At 39.0% G+C, this 23,104-nt stretch overlaps 1 protein-coding gene across 1 annotated transcript in view; it reads right to left on the reverse strand.

Annotated features, from left to right (window-relative positions):
• LOC149186038 (putative serine/threonine-protein kinase SIS8) overlaps positions 1-23,104 on the reverse strand; it is a 285,716-nt gene that overhangs the window by 163,313 nt on the left and 99,299 nt on the right. Inside the window, exon 4 of the mRNA XM_089410866.1 lies at positions 7,285-8,612. Within this exon, the coding sequence (XP_089266992.1) occupies positions 7,285-8,612 (1,328 nt within the window). The remainder of the gene's footprint in view (positions 1-7,284; positions 8,613-23,104) is intronic.

Consider the following 23,104-nt stretch of genomic DNA (forward strand, 5'->3'; position numbering starts at 1 on the left):
GAAGAAGGGCACAGGAAAGTGGTGTGAGTTCCACAAGAGTCCCACTCATAACACAAGTGAGTGTCGGACCAAGCAGTCGCTGGTGGCCGAGTTGAAGGCTTCCAAATCAGATGCATATTCCGACCCTGAGCCAGAACCCGACAAGGGGAATGGCAAAGGGAAGCAGATCATTGATGCGAATCCCAGCGCCACTGTTGCCACCGCCAAGATCCAGAAAAATGAGCCTGAAGATCCAGAGGAGGGGGAACGTCTTTTCCACTCACAGATGTGGGTGAAGGGTTCGCCGCTGCAATTCATTGTCGACAATGGCAGCCAAAAGAACCTCATTTCAGCAGAGGTCGTGAAGCAGTTGGACCTACTGACTACACCACACCCGCAACCATACAGTATTGGGTGGCTTCATGAAGGACGAGATCTCAAAGTTCGCCAGCAGTGCCGCCTTCCCTACAACATCAAGCCCTTCACAGACGAGGTAGTGTGATGTTACACATCTGGATGTTTGTGATGTACTATTAGGCCAGCGATACTTGTGGAGGCGACATGCTGTGTATGAGTCAAGGCCTTGTGATGTCATCATTTCTTTGGGTGATTCATTATACAGGATACCAGAGGTAGCCCCACATACTGCCACCTCTTTGATCACTCCTAAGAAAGGCAACAAGCTCATCTCCCAGACTAGGAAATTCATCTGTCTGGTTCGCTCCCAAAGTAAGGGGAAGATCGTTGCCACATCCATGACCCCCACAAAGGGTTCCTCCACACAGCAACAGCAGCAAAGGAATACGGTCATGACAGAACACAGAAACAACTTCTCCTCACCCACAGGGGTACCACAAAAGCTTCAGGTGGGCAACAAAGTCTGGTTGCATCTGCAAAAAGAACGCCTTACAAGAGCCCATCAAAAGCTCAGACCACTCCGACATGGTCCTTACACCAGTACCAAGGCTACGGGCAACAATGCTTTGAAGCACAGCACTTCTCCATTCCTTCGCTTGCACCGAGTGTTCAATGTGGACTGTCGTCAACCATGCTTCCCACCATTACTAGACACATCAGAGATTGCAGAACAGCTCACCAGAGACCCAGCTCAACAGAAGCTTCCTCATCTCAGGGAGAAACTCAACGCAATAGGGACCATTGCTTCCTAAGGGGGGAGGAATGATCCAGGTGGATTTTGGTGGCCACCGACCTATCCCATTTGGACCCCCACAACTGTCTCTTTCAGTTTTTCATTTTCCTAAATTGTAGCACAGTTTACTATTTTTAGCACTTTTTCGGGTCCTGAACTTCCGGAGCCGTTTTGAGGCCCTAAACAACGTTTTTTGGGAAATCTAGGGGCAATATGGGTCCATGGACCGATATTGCCCTTCCCAAAGTTGTAGTGCTCGGATAGATCTTTCTAACGAGCTATTGTACGCGTCAAGCGAAGATCGTATGCCAAAGTTACGACCCTGGGAAATTGATGTACCAATTTACCCAAACGGGGCCCACAATTTGGCGTTTCATTTTCTAGGGTTAGGTTTTGGGATGTGAAGGGTTTTCCATTGTTTCTCAACAATAAATAGGCCTTCGAGCCTCATTGTAACACAGCTCAGAGGCATGTAGCCACCACATCTCTTCTCAGAGATAAGCTACCATCGCCCTAGCTGGTTTATTTCCATTTCTGGTTGTAAGCATATTTCAGTATTTTCCATTAATGAAATGAAGTATTATTTCCGCTGCATATATGTGTTTATGGTTATCTCTGTAATTTTTTGTGTTCCTGTTTAAGTCCAGATCACTAAACATGAAAAGGACCGAGTTATCTTTGTCGTTAAACACGTTAAAAACATCAAATAGCGACAAATTTGTCCATCTAGACAAGACCGAGTTTCACCTTCGCTAGACTCATTAAAGCATCAAATAACGATGGATTCGCCCAAAGGGTGAAATTATACAACAAGTATATGTTATCCTCCTCAAGCTTGATAAAAATAAAGAGGTACTGGTCAGCAATGACTGGGGAAAATGGAAAAAGCAGAAAACCACTTTATGGTAGCAGGTCGCTCTTGAACATGACACTTTCACTCCATCACCGTGACTATCTGGGTTGGGTTATTAGCTTGATGGTTATCACACTGTTGGTCTATCATACCATCCATTGCTTTGTTTTGGGTCAATGCTAGAAATTCACTTTAGTGCCGTCGACATGTTCAAGAGAAGTAATCCAGTCAAAATCCATCTTTTGCAATATCATAAACCTTCATTTTCATGACCGCCATTCCTGAACCTTGTGTCGTCAGTCAAATTCCATCTCTAAAATCACTACACTCGTTTCGTGTCGTTGATGTGGGATACATCAAGGCCCTCCTGCGACAAGTCGCTTCGTGTTGACATCAACTCATTATCCAAAAAGTTGACTTAGAAACACCCATTGAGTACCTTGAGGCTTGCACGCATCAATGGCAGGTTTCTCGCTTTCGGCAATAGGCACAGGTTTGTCGCTTTCGGCAATAGGCATACATCAATGGCCTTCGACCAAAAGACTTTGTATGGTGTTCGACATCAAATCATCCATTCACACCATGTAGAATGTACTATAGTACCTTGAGGATCATTATCATTATCGTTGATTTCTCTCACATCTGTTAACAGCTTACATCATCAGCTGGTAATCAGATGGTGTCTTCCCATGTTCGACTTCAGATCACATAATCACATGGTTAGACTCGTACTTGAGCGTACGGTTGAACGAGATTGAATACCCCGGATCTAGTTTCATCCATCCGGGCTGCGATATCAGGAGTACTAAATCATATGTACAATGGCTTTACATTGATAGTCATTCCAACCATGGATCTATATCTGTAGACGACTGTTTATGTACATGTAATGAAAGTTTATACGCTGAGCATGGGTATGCCTTCCCTCAGCTATTCATGTAAAATCAAATATCATGATATATGCATTGTAATTGATGCAGGTCATCTTCCACTTCGATACCTCCTCATCACATCGTAAAGCATTTCATTCGACATTGGCATTTTTCTGACTTCATGCTTTAGGGGGCAACTGTTACAAATCCATTTGGGCACATCAAATCCCAACATTTAGATCAGTGATTTAGGACTCATCAAACCCTAAAATCAGTTGTTTCATGCCCTAAACAAGTCAACCCTTTGAATGCCTCCTTCCCAAACAGTTTCATGACTTGAAGACATCTAGAAATTGCCTCTAGAGGGACCAGCGCAGGTAAGCCCTTATGAAGGTGCGCTACAGAGCAACTAAGTCCACTGCCAGGGTGCTCTACAGAGCACTTAGGCTTCCTTTCACCTGCGCTGGGCGAGAATGAGCGAAATTCACATAGGGTTTGGGAATATTCTTATCTTGTGGAATCATCTAGAAGTTTCCCTGTCTTATCAACTCCCATGAGCTTGAAAATGGATGAGGAATGAGTTAAGGATCATCTTATCCTCTCAACACTTCCCCCATGGAACTAATTCTAACTATGGAAGGCCATTCAATGCCACCATTTATGACAAAACCTCCTTCATCCTCCTATAAATTGACCACTCATCTAAGTGATCAGGGGCTGGCTGGATTATGTTGAATTGTAAGGAGATAATGCTGCTATGAGACTTGACTTTGGAGCAAATGATGTGATGCCACAAGCTTGTCTTGCTTTTGATGTGATGTGGATGGGATCCAAGCTGGAGGAATGACTTTGAATCAAACACTGATGGTTGTAATTCCTTCTTCTATCTAATAAAGTGTTTGAACCTTTTTCCATATGATGTGTTCTTTCATAATGCTTATATGTATGAATTGTTTCTGATTCCTTTCATTTATATTCATTGGATCATATGCCTTGATCGGTTTTCGTCTTCTGTTGTGTTGATAGAGTACTTTTCAAGCAGATTAAGTACAAGAAGGAGCGATGGAATCTATACAAGGGAGACGAGAGGAAAGCGGAACTACAGGTAGGCCTTCTATCCTCTCTTTTTATCTATTGCTTATAGGAAAAGTCTAAAACACTTTAAATTGTTGTTCTAGGCACAGCTACTTATCTAGTGAATTAGTATTTATCTGTAGATGCTAAATTCTCCAAAACAAGGACAAAGTTTTTTGAAGAGGAAGGCAATGTTATATATATATATATATATATATATATATATATATATATATATATATATATATATATATATAGTGATTAGTAGTATAGAAGAGGTACGTCTCTAAAGACATGAGCCTTCATGAAAAAACACCTGCCTAGATATATAAGCAAGTCCTCATTTGTAACATCTCATCATATCATATCTTTTCTACATTTCTATATAAATATATTTGTCCTATAATGGATATTTATATATTTCAAATCTTCTGAGTATTCTATTGTGTTTATGAACTTTGTTCATAGAAAACAAAGTAGGTTAGACCCCAACCTTTCACCACCTATGAGAAAGTTCAACTTAACCAAATTTCATTGGATAAGAACCTGTAAAGGTATAACCAAAACAAGCAACATAAGTACTGCCCATGGGGAAGCAAGTCGAGCCAAATGCATTTAATCCAGAATCTAAAGGCCCTCTCCCACAATGGTCAAGCAACTTAACCTCCTTCATAGGTGTTTCCATGGTAAACCACCTACTCTTCCCACTGTTGTGGAGTACACCTACTGCCCTATGCCCCTTTTTATTCCCATGTCTAAGTAATATTCCGCCCTGTATCTAAACCTCATTCTCCCCATCACCATCCTAACTCTTCGCTAAGCTAAGCACATTCAAACTCATGGTATGGTTTATGTTTTTTTAATTTTAATATCTAAGTTTATCTTATTTGTTATAACTTATAATTTAATTTTGTATTAAACTTATAAAGTAGCTTTATTGTGTGTGTGTAATAAGTTTATTATTTAAAAAATATAAGTTGTATATGATGTAAGTCATAAATTTATATGTTATATTAAACTTTTATATATTATTACTCAAGTTATCTAGAGTAATTAATGTAATATATTATTATTATTAATGATTATATGTTTATTAAATGTTTATGGTTAAACTTTCATAAAATTGGATTGTATTAGTTATTATTTACATGTATTATACTTTACTAATTAATCATAAGTTTTTCCCTGTAATTCATAAACAGAAAACCCCATAAACTTTACCATTGGTGATGGGTAGTAATTAAGATAAACCTTCAATTTAGAGAAAGACAATAAGTTTTAACACATCAACATGTTACATTCTACTCAAGGACTTGATTCCACTTGCAAATCATATCACTCAACTACTTGAACTAACCATTCAAACAATAACATCAACATTATATATAGTAAATGCAAATATAAATTGTATATTTAAATATTTAAAATATTACAAAAATATATCTATATTTTTTGTTTCCGTCATTTTCCCATTGTATCCGGATCTTCGCTTTTCAAAAATCTGACAGATCTGGATCTGTATCCTGGTAACTTAGACTTCAGCCTTTGTTCACATTGATTTGACATAACATATAGCTAAATTGATTCGGTGATTTAACACATATCCGGAATATAAAAGAGCATATTTTCTGCTGTTATAAGCTGCCGTGCTAAGATATTTCAGATCTATTATATGCCTTCAAAAGTGTACCCTAAGAGCTGTGGCATTGAGGTATTGACATTCACTCATATGGTATTTATTCTCTTGGACAGACAGGCGAAGTTGTCTTAGAGGGAAGTGAAATATTACTGCTCTCATTTAAATTTCAGATCAGCCCTAAGGCTGAAAGTTCGCAAGGATTGAATCCAGAAAACCTTAAAGTAACCGAGATGAAATTCCTGAATTGCACTAATTTCCCGATTCACAAAACATATACAGTGACTAAATATATTAGACCAACTTAAGCTTAATTAATCTCCAAATGTCTAATATATTAACATAAATAAGCAAGGATGACTAGTCACAATATGGCATACCCAACGGTGATGCCCTTCCAACAATTCTGGATGCATTTTATGCTGGGGAATTAATACCTTAAACTACCCAACTAATACTTCGCAAACAATGTTCCATTGCAGGAGCTGCCAGGGAAGACATTCACAATTTGACAGACTGAGTGATGATGCCCTCTTAATACTTATGAATACATGTATACGCCAAGGGGTTGGTAGTTGTTAATTACCGAATTATGCCTGTCACATATTATCACAAGTACCAATAGCAACATTATAACAAGAACCTATTTGACAGGATTGGATGTAGCATTAAGATAATAAGAACCTATTCGGCAGATTATGCCAGCCTCTTCATTCATCTTATACTTTCCAAGAAATCTTGAACAGAAGATGGGGGCTCCCAAGTGAGGAAGCTAAATAGGCTAGTCACATTCAGAGAGTATGGTCTTTCAAAGTCTCTTATACGTTGATGCTATTTGAATGGCTATCAATTTACCATGGATCGTCTTCCAAAGAGATTGTCTCAGAGAAGGTTTATACATACTTAATGTCACCACTGTGTTTGGGTTGAAACCATTTGCCACCTTTTCTGAACATGGAATTGTGCTCCAGAATGTTGGGAACTTGTCTAGGACACTTGGCACAATATCCAAGGTTTTCAAAATCTGGTGTACCATGTCACATTGACTCCATTGGTCCTTTTCACTTCAGTGGAATACTGCACTGTATTAGATTTGTTTCATTGTGTATGCTTTGGAAGATTAAATGTGAGGGTAATTTTAGCAAATCTTTATTCTCTATCTCTTCATTTAGAGAATGTTCTTTTGATGAATTATTTGTACTGTACAGAGCTAGAACCACTCTCATTAGGAGAGATTCGTGAGATAGTGACTAGTACTCTAGAGACTCATCTGACATAAGCATTGCTGTACTGTCCATTCGGTACACTTTAGTCCAATTGTACATTTTTTTCGATCATGAAACCCATCTTCTATTAATATAAGCAATCAGCATTTTCCAAAAGAAATTTATTAAATTTATTTTAGAAATTAATACTTCAAAATAACAAACATTATAATAAGATACTTAAAAGGCAAACACTATGACACTATTAACTCGGTCAATTCCTTGATAGAGAATATGCATTATTATTAAAACTTCATAATTAAAAACTTGAAACCTCAGTTAAATATGTATATTCCTCTTAGTACAATTAACCAGTACTGAATGTCATTGATTCAATCAATAAAAATAAAATTATAAAATGAACACCAAGAATAGCTGAAATCCTCATCCACCTGGAAGTAGAATCAGAGCCAGCAACAATAATACATCAAAAAGAGACATTGAGGAATCCTTACCTAGTCCAATGCGTTCACCAATTTGCAGATATTCCAATCGGATTTCACATTCTGCAACATCATCCATTATAGGGTGTGTATTATGCGTATTAGATGAAGACACAGATTCATCTTCTGAATTTTCCCTGGAATCCACTAACCCAACAACCTGACTTTCAGAGTCAAAAGATCTTCTTTCCCCTCTGCTGTGAGCACTCTCCCTACCCACTAAATTGTGTAACGAGGCATCACTAAGTCCTACATGATTTTGATTTGCAAGAGCAACAGATGTGTCTGAAGCTTTTTTAACATTTTCAGGAGCTTCATTAAGAACGTTATGTTTACTTGTTGCTATGACCTGTGGCAAAGCAACAACAGACGATGTAGCAGCAAATGCTGAAGCAACTGGAAGATTTCCACGCATTTCAGTATGTTGAGATGAGGTTCCCATTCCTGGAGAAGGGATTGATGAAATATGAGTATTGTTTATATCTGGAATACTTGGAACAGGAATATGTACAGCATCTGAAGTTGAAATTTCCATCAAAGAAGTACTATCCAAATCCCTCGCCTCTGTTACTCTCTTTTGTCTTGTTCCCTCCACAAGTTCCAACCGGGTATTTTCATTTACACCACTGTTACGTATTAAATATTTGGGTCGTGAAATGTGTTTTGGAGGTCGTCCAGGGCCTGAGAAAATTTTATCTTGCCGTTTTAAAAAGTCGTTAATTTCTCTCTCCTCAATCATATTCTTTTGTTGGGTAACATTCTGTTCTGCTGAACCTTCTTGTGAACTGATGCCATCAAATAAATGTGGAGGAGCTGGAACACCACTCTCCAATAAAACAGCATGTAATCTTTGTGCAAACTCGGGATTTTCTGAAGCAGCATTCATCACATACTGTGATACATTTTTCACTTTCCTCTTCTCAGCAACAGAAACTGCTCCCTCTGTCCATGATGGAGATCTCCTTGGCTGGTTTGATGGCGGATTCAATTTTCCGAATTCTGGTTCAAAGGATTCAAACTGATACCCATCTTTGATTTTGACATCATTCATGCTCGGCTTATAAGCATTACATGTGGCCGAGTCAAAATTTAATTTCTTGTCTTCCCTTCCATAGTCACCACCATAATCATTAATGCAGACAACTGCTGTTTCTTTTCTGTCTGCAGAACCTTGGGTATCCTGATCTTCAAGAGTTGAGCACAAATCCTGCACTGCTTGTGCAAGAATATGCTGTCCTGTGCCCAAGTTATCAATTACAGGATTCTGAACAGAAGCTACACTAGGTGTTTCAGTGGGAATCAGAGTACCAGGAGCTCCCATCAGATCAATGATAAATTCCCTGAAACAAATCAATATTCAAGTTAGCATGTCCCCCCCTTCCTCCCTCTTTCACACACAGCCACACCCACACACAAACAATTTCCAAACAGACAACTTGAACATAAAAAGAAATGCCAAAGACCAAAGAATTAGAGCCATGCAACTAAATTACACCAAACAACCTCAAAATATACTAGAATACGTAACTTCAGAAAACATCCAAAACAATTTAGGAAAAGAGTAGAATTGCAAGTTAGAGTTATGGCAGGCAGACAATAAGGTATTTAGCTTTGGACCTCTTCGATGGCTAAATGAAACAACCTTGCAGCAGCAAAACTTTCCAGATATGTAATGTAAGTATTCTATGCAGAAAATGTAAATTTATTAAGATATCATATTAAAGATCAGATACATTCTCTTGAAAGTCAGTTTCCAAGGGAGATATTGCCATATCAATGTTGCTAGTTTTCCTCTCAAGACAAAGGGCACGCCAACTATATGTAACTAACGTAATTCACATGGTCAGAAAATTCAAATTCCGGGTACTACAGACATGGGAAAACTAAAAGTCCAAAAGTGATGGCAGAGTTATGTTATCTTCATAGAAAAGATGTTATCAAGCCAAGATCTTAAATACATTATAATACTTCCTGGGTTATTACTGAAGTTAGCGCTTTTCCACATAATCGAAACCGTGTTCAAACTTCAGTGATGCACTAACCCAGTGATAGCAAGACGTTGTTCCTCTACTTTCAACTAGGAGTGACTCCTGATTGCTGAAAAACTAAGTTGAAGGAAATGTGACCCCCCCACGCCCCCGTTTCCAGCATGTCCTGTTTCAGATATGCATTTCTGTTTCCACGTACCATGCAAGTTAGCTGAAAAATAACTCTGAGCTCACAGGATGCGTACACAATTATTTGCTTCTGTTTCTTCTACTCTGCTAATGATTCTTTATGTTAACAGATTCTTAAAATGGACAACGATGGCTCATACAAGTGCAAAGCTGCAAGGTTGCCTCAGACCGTTTCCGCAGCCCCCATTAGGAAGCTGCTTTGTACTCAAAACAGGGGTAACATTGGATGTTGTATCCCAAATTCTTCATTTTTTCCAAGTGCAGTCTTCAACAGAGGTACCTTTCCAGTGGACTAAGTATGCACTGGTTTACCATCCAATTAGGTTTCTACTGTGCACCTCAGTTACCTCTTTGAATTCTAACAATATTGATTGGTGAACATTAATAATTCCTAGTTTTTATTTTAGCCGTGATTCTTGGAACATGTTTTTGGAGTTTATCTCAGAGCTTTTATGCATATACCACTTCTCCAACACCAATTATACTGTATGTCCCATAAAAACATGGCTGAAGCTAGTTCTTCACGTTCTTTAATAACGATAGCTTGTCAGACTGGTGCCAGAGAAATACACAATCTCCCAACTAAAATGGCCATTCAATTCAATACTTATCATGGTCTATTTCATGTCATTCTGAGATTGAGTTAAATTGCCCGTGGGAATAGTATTAGTTACCTATCTTTCAATTCTTCTAGTCATTCCTTTGTTACTTTTGTCCCAACTGGGATAACCAAATATCATCGGAGAGGAGGTTAATGACCATAAAAAGCTTGAAGCACATCAACTTTGCAGATGTGCGATAAGTAGTATTCAACAGCAATTCAGCTCATTATAACCACTTGTGCTAATGTTGTCATTTATTGAAAGTTAACATGCACAAAAATATCTGAACGCATTTGTTGACTATTGTCCCTCTATTCATTTTTGAACGGTTAGTTGTGCTCAAGGATAGTTTTGATCCAATTGCTCAGATAGTTCTCTCTATAACTTGCAGGTGAATGGGAGTAAGATGACCAACGTAATCTTGGGTAAACCATGAAGCCTAAATATTTCATTAAGTAAAAGTCTGCATACTTTCACTACCTCTACACTATACAGAATTGCATCTTTACCTTCTCCTGCAACCACATCACCCCCTCCTCTACCACAATACCCTTCCACTCTTCAACAACCACCTCCTCCATCATCCACATCCTCCTTGTTGAAAATTGGTAGCTTCGGTCGGTATTTTCATTGGCAAAGCAAAGGAACTTTCATATATTTTTATGTTGACCAGGTCGGCCTCATTTGCACAAGTCGGCCCTACTCATTGAAAGGGTTTGACCCCAAAATCAAAATCCTCCTCCTAGCACACATATATATTGGAGTTCAATTGACCTCATTTGGCATATCAGACAACTCATCCATTCGATCTGAAACAAGGAGAACAGTCCACACGTGCGAAGAGAAGAAGAAGATTGGTTTCTGCGTTAACTTTGGTTTGTTTCTCTCTGTTTGACCGAGCTCTTGACCGATTTTGGAGGCCGAGTTTCTCGGTGATTCATTGACTCTGTTTGACCGAAGTTTATCTCTGTTTCTGGGCTGTTAACCAAGGGTTGACCGCAGGTCAACTTCTGTGAATTGAACGAGCTTTGACTGTGGTATTGCAGGCCAAATTTCAGCCCTTTGACCAGCTGCCTCGGGCCAAAATTTGGCCCCTCTATTGCAGACTTTGACTTGGACCAGCATTGACTATTTCTCTCATTTAACTGGTTTGACTTAGCATTTATTGAGGTCAGAATTTGGAATTTTGACTGGAATATTCTAATGTACATTTTGATGAATTGAATTCTCTCATAAGGAAAGATTTCTGGGTTTTCCCCCTTGTGGGTTTTGCCCTAGTCATTGACCAAAATTTTGGTGTCTCTTGTCTCATTGTTTACTGTGATCTTTATTGCTCTATTGAAGAAGTTAATGGTTGAAATTTTTCATGTATAACTGCTTAATGATTGGAATGCTCTAAATTGTATCCTTGCAAGTAGTTATAAGTATGAAAAATTGTACTAGTCTTGATTGCACTAGAAAATCAACATGGTGTCAGAGCTTTGGTGAAGGGAAAGAGCATTGAGATCACCTTGAAGAGCATTGAAAGCACCTTGAAGGGCATTTGGGGATTCTACATCCTTTTGTTTTTGGTTGGTCATCTTCATCATCTTCATCATGAATTCCTTCATGAATACAGAGAACAAGCTTGAAGGAGCTACAAACTTCAGGGCATGGAATTGACCTAGTGCTTGCAAGGAATAAGGCCTTGGGTATTGTTTTGGGAAAAGTTACCGAACCATCTGATCATGCAGGAAAATCAAGTTTCAAGAAGATAACATCTCGGCTATGAGCATCATTGTGGAATCTGATAGGGATCATCTAATCCACTATAGTGTTGATCACAAATCTTTCAAGGAGATGTATGACGCCCTTATTGGATTATATACCTTCAACAACATCAATCAATCTATAAGTCCAAGGAGTCAGCTTAGTGATTTCAAGATGACAAAGAATGATATTGCGGCATCGTACTTCGAAAGAATATCTCAAATAAGAGATCAACTCAAGGCTATTGATGAACAGGTATCTGACAAAGAATTAGTAGTTGTAGCAATGGGTGGTTTGCCTGACTCTAGGGATTCTTTTGCAGCAAGCATTAGTGGAAGAGAAACTGCTCCTACTTTTGATAAGCTATGGGCTGCTTGCACTCAAGAAGAATCTAGGCTCATGTCTAAAGGCATGATTCCAAATCCAAATGAAAATTCTCAAGCTTTTGCGGCCTACTCAAAGAATAGCAAGGGAAGAAGAAATTTTGGAAGATTTCAAAGAAGCTCAGGTAGAAGACCTCCTTCAAGATCTGCTCCAAGACCTACTCCAGGAAGAGGCCTGCTAAACAAAGAAGACCTCCCTCCTCCCTCTCAAGAAAGAATAGACAAGACAAATGTTTTTGCTATCATTGCCAAGCATATCACCACCTATCAAAATAGGTGTCCTCAAAGAAATGATCGAAAAAGGAGAGGGAAGCACTGTGCTTCTGCAGCTGACCTTAATGAACCAACTCATAAGAGGAGGCCTAGGAAGAAACATTTTGATAATGAATATTCATTTTATTCTGCTTTTACAGGTTCCATTGCAGATCATGCTGAAATTTGGTTGGTAGACAGTTGTGCCTCTAGGCACATGACTGGAAGTCGTGAGAATCTCTCTGAATTGGTTGAAAAGAAGTTAGCTCCAAGGGTTGAGCTTGGGGACAATGGCAAGTACGAAGTCAAAGGCATTGGTTCTTCATCCTTCCAATTGGAATCAGGAGAAAATGTCTCTATTAACAATATTTTATATGTTCCTGGTTTGAAGAAGAATCAGTTGTCTATTTCATCTCTTGAAGACAATGGGTATAGAATTGCATTCGTTGATGGACAAGTTTTAGTATGGAAGAAGGACTCCTCCTTTGAATCTGCCAAGGTCAATGGTGTATGAACAAGAGGCCTGTATCAATTCAAACCTTAGTACACAACCTCTGATCTTTGTGAACTATGGCATCGAAGGTACGCTCATGTTACTTATAAAGCTTTGTCTAGACTCTAGAATGATGGACATTGTTAAAGGTGTACCTGAAATCAAGATTGAACATGATGGAGTTTGCAAAGGATCTGCTCTTGGGGAAAATGTCAAAAGAAGATGTACTATAAGTGATAGTAAATCCGGAGGAATTTTGAATTTATTTCATTTTGATGTTTGTGGGCCTATGTCTGACAAATCCTTGAGATGATGGAGTCTGCAAAATATGTGCTCTTGGGGAAAATGTCAAAAGAGGATGTACTAGAAGTGATAGTAAATCCAGAGGAATTTTGGATCTTTTGCATTCTGATGTTTGTGGACCTATGTCTAACAAGTCCTTGGGTGGTCATTTGTACTATGTTACTTTCATGGATGATTTCTCTCGTAAAACATGGATTTACTTCTTGAAAACCATGGATGAAGTGTTTGAAAAGTTCCGAGAATTCAAGGCACAGGTTGAAAATGCTACAGGTAGAAGGATCAAGACTTTAAAGCCTAACAATGGAGGAGAGTATGTATCCAAGGAGTTGATTTCTTTCTGCAGGGATGCTGGAATTAAGAGGGAGTTGATAGTTCCCTACTATCCTCAACAAAATGGAATTGTCGAAAGGAAGAACAAGAACTATTATGGAAGTTGCCAAAGCCATGCTTCATGATCAAGAGTTGTTGATGTTTCTATGGGGAGAAGCTTCAAAGGCAGTTGTTTATGTTCAAAATAGATGTCCACACTGAGTATTGGATTACAAGACTCCTAAAGAAGTCTTCACAGATGAAAGACCTTGTTATGAATATAATTCATATAAAAATAATAAATATAAATATAAATATAATAATAATTAATTAGTTAGTTAGTTAGTTAGTTAGTAATGAAAAGGCATGTCTTCAAGACATGACCATTCATAAAAGGGCACCTGCCTAGGGTATATAAGCAGACCCTCATTCTCAATTGTAATCATCTCATATCTTACATCAATTCAATATTCGATATATAGTTACATGTCTTACAATGGACATTTATGTTTTTGAAGTATTTTAAAAATTTATGTTGCATATACGACTTTTGGTCATTACATTGGTATCAAAGCATTCCTCTGAGTAGACAAACGTTGTTCGTTACAGACCCAATGTTGAACATTTGAGAATTTTTGGTTGTCTTGTTTATGTTCATGTGCCGAAGGAGAAAAGGACGAAGTTGGAACCTTCCAGGAAGAAGGAAACTTTTGTTGGCTACAGTCAAAATTCAAAGACCTTCAGGGTCTATGTAACAGGACAAATGTTCTTTCGAAACTTGTTGGGATGTCATTTTTTATGAGGATGTTTCTTTATGGTAGTCCAAAGGATCACACTTGGACTCTAATGATGAGATGTGGAATTGAAATCCAAAGAACATGAACCTATGGAACAAGATCTTCATGAAGAGTCTGATGATCCACGCGAATTTGTTCAGTCACTGTACCTGAGACTAGAAAGAGACCAGCGTGTTGTAAAACGTAACTAAGCTCGGTCTTCATAATGACATGTAATTATGATCTTTGTAAAAGATGAAATGAAGAAAATAAAATTATTTTTGTAATGCCTTGCTTCATGGGTTTCATGAGCAAGAGCTTTTATCTAGTTGGCTCCCATTGAGAGCCTTAGGATTTATCATTAGAGTCAAAGAGTCAATGACATGTATGAAGAAGCCCTTCTTGGGCATGTGTCAATTGTATATAAAAGTCTATATAGCCCTCCAACGACAAGCACACAATCCCCTCTTCCTATGTCGGCCTCAAGATGTATGAAGGAACTCATGTTGGCTCACATTAAGGAGACAAACCTATTCGAATGTTCATGTCAACTAAATTATATGGATGAATTACTATATATATGAGGCTAGGCTCTTCGCATTAGCATAGTTCAGACTTCGCATATCTCTCAGATATCGCAGAAAAGAGAGTTCGAATTCCTCTAAGATTTTCAGAGGGTAATCACAGTCAACATTTCGGATATTTTCAAATGGAGAGAACAGTGATGGGCTCGGACCTCTAGTACAATCATCAAGTAATTCGGATCTTTGGTTTTGGTGGATAGTTAGAGTCAAGTAAATTTTGATGTCATTGCACTAAGAGGAATTTGGATCCTTCTGAAGTCTAGTAACCAAGCACAGTGATTACAGTGATATGAAGGGCGGTTAGGTGTCATGGAAGAGTTGCAATTCAGTGATGCAGTGCAAGTTGCAACCTCAACTTACAGTCTTAGTGCCACATTAAAGGAAGCACATCAGTACCAAATCAAGGGAAAGAGATCGATGCCATCACAGAAGTCAGATCCCAACAAGGAGGTCTCACAGAAAGGAGATCTCGATATGAAGACAGTAAGGAGATCTTGATATGAAGACAGTAAGGAGATCTCGGTGGTGACAAGCATCCCAATGCTAAGAAGATCGAAGAGGAAGAGAATAAGAGAAGACAATCAAGAGAACTAGTGTCTTGGTCATGGAGTGGCTAATAGGTAAAGGGTCTTGGCCTTGGTATTCGTCAATTGGAATCTCTATAAGAACAATTTGTGCGGGTTTTCCTTTCAAAGAGTAAGAGGTTTTGGCCCTAGCTTATAGCCTATATTATGTGTCTCATGTGTATTTATGCTCATGCATCGGTCACTGTTTGAGGAAGAAAAACACTAATAATCTAACATGAAGAAGATCCTAATCTAAACAAGTAAAAAGCATTCACAAGTAGTCACTAACATAAGAGAAATCACCTAATTCTAATGCCCTAGATTTCTCCACATGGAATCGGAGCTAAGGCAACAGTTAAGGAAGGGCATCTAATCTAAGAGACACTCAAGGATCGAGTTTCAAAGAAGGCATCAAAGCAAAGTGAAGGATCTACATTTTAGAATAAAACCCTAGATCAAAGAAGAAGGTCTACTTCAAGAGAAGTCTTCAGATCATCAAATAATCAAGGCCAAAGCCTTATTTCTACTCAAGGAGAATAGATCTACAAATAAAGGCCACTACAAGTCTACACCAGCAAAAGTATTGGATCCTATAATCTTTAGCAAAAGACCAAAAGGACCCTCATCAAGATGAAGAGATCTACAAGGCAAGGCAACCCAAAGTACAGAGAGGATTATTTCCAGGAGGGTAATCACATCATCTTGGAAATCCTAGAAGCATTTATGATCTACATTCATTCACTACCAAAGAAGTCAAAGTATCTTGAAGGCGAGAAGGCATTATCATCTTCAAAAGCTATAAGGCAAGCTCCCTATCACTGCAACAAGGATCTCATCCTTATCCGTGAAGAAGATCATCCAAGGAAGCATCAAAACAACCTCATCAACAACCATCAACAAAGGAAGCTAGATCTAAAGGCGTTGACAACATAAAAGCAGCAATCTCCTTTATTGAAGAGGGGTTTTTCATTTGGAAGAAAATCATCCAAAAGGGGCACCAATACATCTTCTTCAACCACCATCAAAGTGATCAAGTTGAATATTTCATCTTCACTTGTCAAGTAAGTATCTTTCATTCTATAATCAAATTTGGTAAAATGACTTCGTTTCGCAAGGAAATCTATAAGCTAGTTGGCTCATCGAAATCCCTTGCATGGAAAAAGAAGATAGACATAGTCCTCGAGGAAAGTGAAATCATTGAACATGTCAATGAAAAGGTCTCCTCTGAATACATGGAAAGGGATCCTTATGAAAGGTGCCCTTGTATAGCAGTACTGGAGACATCAAAGAGATACACATGATAAGTTGGCAAAACTATTCTCTGAAGATGAGATAAAGAAGGTCACATCACTTAGATCTGATCTACACAAATTGAAGGTATCAAAGGATAAAAGGTTATCTTCATAAGATCTCAATTGCAAGATCTGGGAGAGATAACCCTCATTATTCTAGAATCTAAATGCAGTAATTAATGAACAAGGTAACAATGTCTATGAGGATAAGAAGGCTATCCCATTCAACAACTATGGTTTCTATGCACGATAGAAGAAGGCAGGTTGAGGGAAAAAGTATTCATACATTTGTCAAAAGGAAAGAAGAACATAGCTAAAATTCAATCCTATGAGCACTACAAGAAAGATTGTCCTAATTTCAAGGGAAATAACAAGAAGAATAGAAAAGAAGTCCATTTCACCAAATAAGTGGAGGACGTTGAAAGAAGGAAGTCCAAGGAAGAGGAAAGGCATTAGAAACAAGAGCTCGTGGGAAAAACATGAAGGACAGATGGAACAAAATCTATGACAATCAACTGTGAACGTTATAGCTCTTGGGAACCTCATTAAGAACTAAAGGAAGGAAAAAAGTCATCCAAGACAGGTCTCATCATACAAAAGGAAATATTTGTTGGATAGGGATATGCAAGATCCTCAAGATTCTCTGATGGAATCCTTATTAGAGCATTCATCGATCTAGAGTGGAAGCAAGTGTTTCATCAGGAGCTCCAACTTGTGGAATTCATGGGATGATGGTATGATGACATAAGAGATGAAGCAGATCAAGGGTTTGAAGATCTTTTCAATCAACGAAGTTGTTGAAAGAAGCCTAGAGGACCTAAAGGTAAATGAGGCATGCATGCTTGTATTTGATTTTATAAAGTCATGTTGTATGGTTGTAGATAACTTGGATCACTTCTCTATTTTGAGAAGCATGATCAAAAGAAAGGAATCTCCTCCTATGAAAGAATGTCGGAAGGCATGGGTCACACTAGATGAAATCAACATAATATGTCCTCATATGGAGTATGAGGTGGATGACTACAATTTAGGAACTCTGAATGGAAGCTCCTGGGAATATCATGTGTGAAGAAATGAAGGAAGAGGTCATGAGATATGCAACCATGGTAAAGGCAATCAACATCCGAAAGACCAAGAAGATTTGACTAGGAAATCTCCCGAAAAGATATGAAGACTTTGATGGAAGTCTGAAAAAGATGGAGACCCTTGACAATGGATATCTTTGGGAAATATGTCAACATGTATGCAGGATGTTGATGCACACTGGAAGATGTCATGATGAAAGACCATCACAAAGGTAATTTTGATTTAAGTGTTCATTTCTTATATTTGAACAAATATCTGGATGGGTTTATGCAGGTCTACCAAGGGAAGCAGCATGACATGAAGCAAGTCCAGATGAAGACTAATGGACATCACAAAGGTAATTTTGATTTAAGTGTTCATTTCTTATTTTTGAACAAATATCTGGATGGGTTTATGCAAGTCTGCCAAGGGAAGCAACATGACATGAAGCAAGTCCAGATGAAGACTAATGGATCACTTTCTGATGAAAGGAATAATGACATGACTGACCCATGGATGAAAGTGATGGATGGTTTGTGCCCTATGTAGAAGCCACAAAAGATGAAGACTCCTAGACAAAGAAATTCATGCCATCAAAGGAAGGAGCTCTTCAGGCAGCGAGTTGAGGCGCTGTTGTACAAGGCAAGATTTTTGGCCCACAGATTCTCCCAAAGAGAGGAATAAGATTATGAAGGCACATTTGCTCTTGTTGCCAGTTATTCTTCTGTTAGATACATTATTGCTCTTACTTCTATTACATGTTGGAAATCACATCAAATGGATGTTAAGATTGCCTTTTTGAATGGAGTCATTAAAGAAGAAGGTTATAATATATATTGAGCGGCCTCAAGGCTTTGAAATTCATGATTCATAAACATGTTTGTAAATTGAAATAAGCCTTGTATGGGCTTAAGCAGGCTCCTCATGCATGGTACTCTCGTATTGATAGCTATTTGTTGAGCCTTGGTTTCTAAAAGAGCGATGTTGATCCAAATTTGTACTTTAAAGTTGTTGAATGTGAGCCCTTGATTTTGCTATCATATGTAGATGATCTATTTTTGAAAGGGTTTGAGGTTCTCATTGTCTAGTGTAAAAGGGAGTTGATTTCTGAATTTGAGATAAAGGATCTTGGTCTTATGCATTACCATTTGGGATTGGAAATATGGAAAATTCCAGGTGAAATCTTTGTTGGGCAAGGAAAGTACATTATCAAGATCCTTCAAAAATTCAACAGGATGGACTGCAACTCCAAATGGAGGATGTAAAGCCTCCTTACCGTCCATTTGATCTCGGCTCCTCCAATGGCATGAATAGCCAACACGAAGATCATGAATCACAGGCCCTTAGAGGGGACATGTCCGTTGATGCTCCTATACAATGAAAATTATGCCCATTAATGTGTGGGGCCTGGGATCAACGCATAAAAGGTGATCTCTCTTCAGAATTATTCAATCAAAGCATCTTTCAATGGTCCTGTTACCCACCACCAGTTGGTGACACCCATAGGAGAATTTTTCTCCTAGATATGTCTTCAGCCACCAGATAGCTCGTTGTGCCACTATTATCCACCACCTGAGCCAGCTATTATGTGCCCTCGCCCATCTATCATGATTGTATGTTTGAAGGTGGACCTTCAACCCCGAAGGTATGGCATTCATTATGTAGTTAGGTACATTTGCTCGCTTTTCTTGGACACATTTGGACATGGATTAGTGGGAAGAATTTGGTGCAACAAATGGGCTTGGTTTGTACTCTTGTTCCCTTGTCCCAACTTGGTAGTTAGTCTTGTATCCTGGTCCCGTGGGATCTCCTCTGTTTCCTACTAGCTTTAGGAGTGGCACTACATGCGAAACCCTAATTTTGGTTGTGTGGTCCTACTTTCTGACACCATATATTTCACTCACCTTCGTTCATTATAACCCATTTTCACACTTTTCAAATTTGGATCCACATTTTTCCATTGGGTCCACAAGGAGTTAGCCTCCCCCTCCCCTTATCTACACTTTGGGTCGGGCCTGCAACGATGCCCTAGAGGTTGATGCCACTAAAAGGAAAGTTAAAGGCATAATTTGGCCCTATGTTGTAGGGGAGCGCCCCCCCCCCCGCCCCCCGATCCCGCTCCCAATCAGCGCTCCGAGCAGGAGCGGGTCGTGAGCGCGCTCCCTAAAAAAAAATTCGCTCCTTGCCTTTTCAAGAGCCATTTCAAGAGTGTTTTGCCTTTTTTGCAATTTCTTTTTTGTAGTAATGTTTGAAATATAATTTTTTTTGAAAGAAACAAATAATTTTTGAGTGGGGCAGCGTAATGATCAAGTTTATGCCCTAGTATTGATATGCTATTCATGGTAATGTTAAATTCTTAAAGTAAAAGGATGAAAATGAGTGAAATGACTCAGGATGTTTGAGAGTGGTTTCGGCCTCAGGATGTTTAAATTTTTAACATTACCATGAAATGACTCAGGATGTTTGAGAGTGGTTTCAGCCTCATTGGATTTCATATGGAGAAAGTAGAATTTTAGATTTCATTCAAAATCCAGCAGACTTATCAGTTTTTCAGGATTTCAGGATTGGGGGATTGCAATGTTTCCATTGACTTTTGTCATGTATTAGGGTATGGAACTCGTATTTAATCAAGAACACCAATCCCTCTATGTACCTTGATGTTAGTGACATTGTTTGTCGAACTCCTCTATCATGACCCTCCTAAAAATGTACGCATCACTCAAACAAAATCTTAACTTGACATGCTATGCTTGTTCTATCTTATGTTAATGCTTAGAGGGTGATATTAATGACAAAGATCCCTACAGATACAGAGGTAATGACAAAGATACCTCTAGATATTAATGCTTAGAGGGTGATATTAATGACAAAGATCCTGATTTTCCAACAAGACTAAAAAATTAGTCATTTCTTGTGGTGGCAAGAGGCCCAAGCATAAGAAATAGATAATATATTTACTTCTCTTTTCTAGTTTCTAGTAGCTTTTATAACTATTGACTCTTTCATATTTATTATGATATTTTTTTAAACAATATATGACAATTTAAGTTTGAAGTTGGCAATTATAACTCATTAGTAATGAATTATGAATATGATGCTTCATGAAAGTTGAAAGTTGTTTCATTTCATTTTATAACATTTCATTTCATGTTAGATATTATTTGTTGTAATGGTTACACTTAGGGTTCAATCTATGTTTTTTTATGTTTTTTATATCTAATTCATTATTCTACATGTTTTTGTTGACATATATGTATCAAAATATATATATATATATATATATACGCTCCAGGATTCGCTCCCAAACCGGGAGCTTCTGAAAATGTCGCTCCCGCTCCCGTTTTCGCTCTCGCTCCCCGCTTTCGCTCCCGCTCCCAAGTAACATTGATTTGGCCACTTAAAACAGGAAATGTACCATAAAATGTAAAAGATGGTCGGGACATAAAAATTTAGTACGCGAGCCAAAGCCAAGCATGAGCTCTACCCCTTATCATTATGGCCATCACCCTGGTTCCTAGGGCCCCTATGTGTGCCCCTTGCATCATTAAGGAACCCATGATTGTCCCAACCCCTAGTGGGTGATGAACTGCCCAACCTTAAGGGGATATTCACTGCTTTATCATACACATCATGCTCTCATTCACTGGAGCCCCGATTAGTTACAAGAAAGAAAAATCAATAAAAGGCAAAAAGCATATGAAGAAGGGTGTAAAAACAAAGGTCAGGGTAACTCATGCACCATGATTTCTCCCTCCTACATCCATATACCCATGTGTGGCCTTCCCTCGTCATAGCTACCCTTGTACCATGGCATGTGGCTTGGAGCCTTCCCTATAGCCCCACTCTATTCCACCATTTTTGCACATGGGCAAAAGCCAAATATGAGCTCTACCCCTTATCATTATGGCCATCACCCTGGTTCCTAGGGCCCCCATGTGCACCCCCTGCATCATTAAGGAACCCATGATTGTCCCAACCCCTGGTGGGCGATGAACTACCTAACCTTAAGGGGGTAATCACTACCATATCATACACATCATGCAGTCATCCCTTGGAGCCCCGAGCAATTAAAAGAAAGAAAAATCAATAAAAGGAAAAAGACATATGAAGAAGGGTGGAAAAACCAAGGTCGGGGTCACTCATGTACCACAATTTCTCCTTCCTATATCCATATACGCATTGTGTGGGCTTCACCTCATTATAGCTACCCTTGTACCATAGCATGTGGCTTGGGACTTTCCCTGTTGCCCCACTTCGTTCCACCATCATTTCACATGACCCTTGCCATTTGACGGATGTACCATGGATTTGTCACTCCCTCAGAGGTTGAAACCACCTAATAGGGTCCTTGATAACCTCTCTTCTTGAGTAAGGAAACACTTGTACCTTCTAAAGCCCATTTGGAAGGACATGACACTATGAAGTGTCCACTTTTGCCCCTGATTTGCAAGCTTGTTTATTCAATTGCACTAATGAATTGTTGTACTGGAAGGCGAGGAGACGCATTAGATCTTATTCAGGATTATAGGTGGGTCTTCATCTTAGGCTTGGCCTCCCTATACGAGATCCAAGCCCTATAGAGGGTCATGATGGCACTTGTAGGGTGAGCGTTGAGAGCCATAGGCCTCCTCCACAGTAAAGCATTGATTGCCATGCCATGGGCATCTTCAGCACCATGTATTTCTTGTTCATGCCCCAGTCATATAGAGATGACAAACACTCGGACCACATTGCCCAACCAGCCACATACTCCCACCATACACTTGGCAACTGATCTAGAGCCTAGACAGGGTTTTGTCTCACTCGGGGAGACATGGGAGGGCTTGTATCATCATTCTAGCCCTTATTGAAGGAGCATCAACTTGTTTGATCCGATTGGAGACCCATGAGATCATTCTTTGTGCCCCACAACCACTTGGGGATACGACCGATGTTTTGCTTGGAAACCAAGGGACCAACCGCTTGGTCATCATTATGAGAGCCCTCCTCTTCATCTTGGCTCAAGGAGGACTTATCTAAGCCTTCCAACAGCCATTTCACACCAATTTTCTATCATTTCAACCTCACTAAGAAGGCTTGTTGAGTACTTTTGAGCTATTTGGTGGGCTTGTCACCAATCGGATTGTTATTTGAACATTAAAGTTGTTTTTAGGGGCTCATTAGGCTACTTAGACTAAATCGAGCTCCTTATGACTCATATAAATCGATGATGAGGCTCATTTGTCTCTCATCGTCATTTGGATTGGGACTTCTCTTGACAGAGTTTGGTCCTGCAATTGAT

This window comes from Pinus tabuliformis, chromosome 3_1 (genome assembly GCF_031772625.1).
Source record: "Pinus tabuliformis cultivar Carrire ecotype Pingquan chromosome 3_1, CPIR1, whole genome shotgun sequence".
NCBI classification, from domain to species: domain Eukaryota; kingdom Viridiplantae; phylum Streptophyta; class Pinopsida; order Pinales; family Pinaceae; genus Pinus; species Pinus tabuliformis.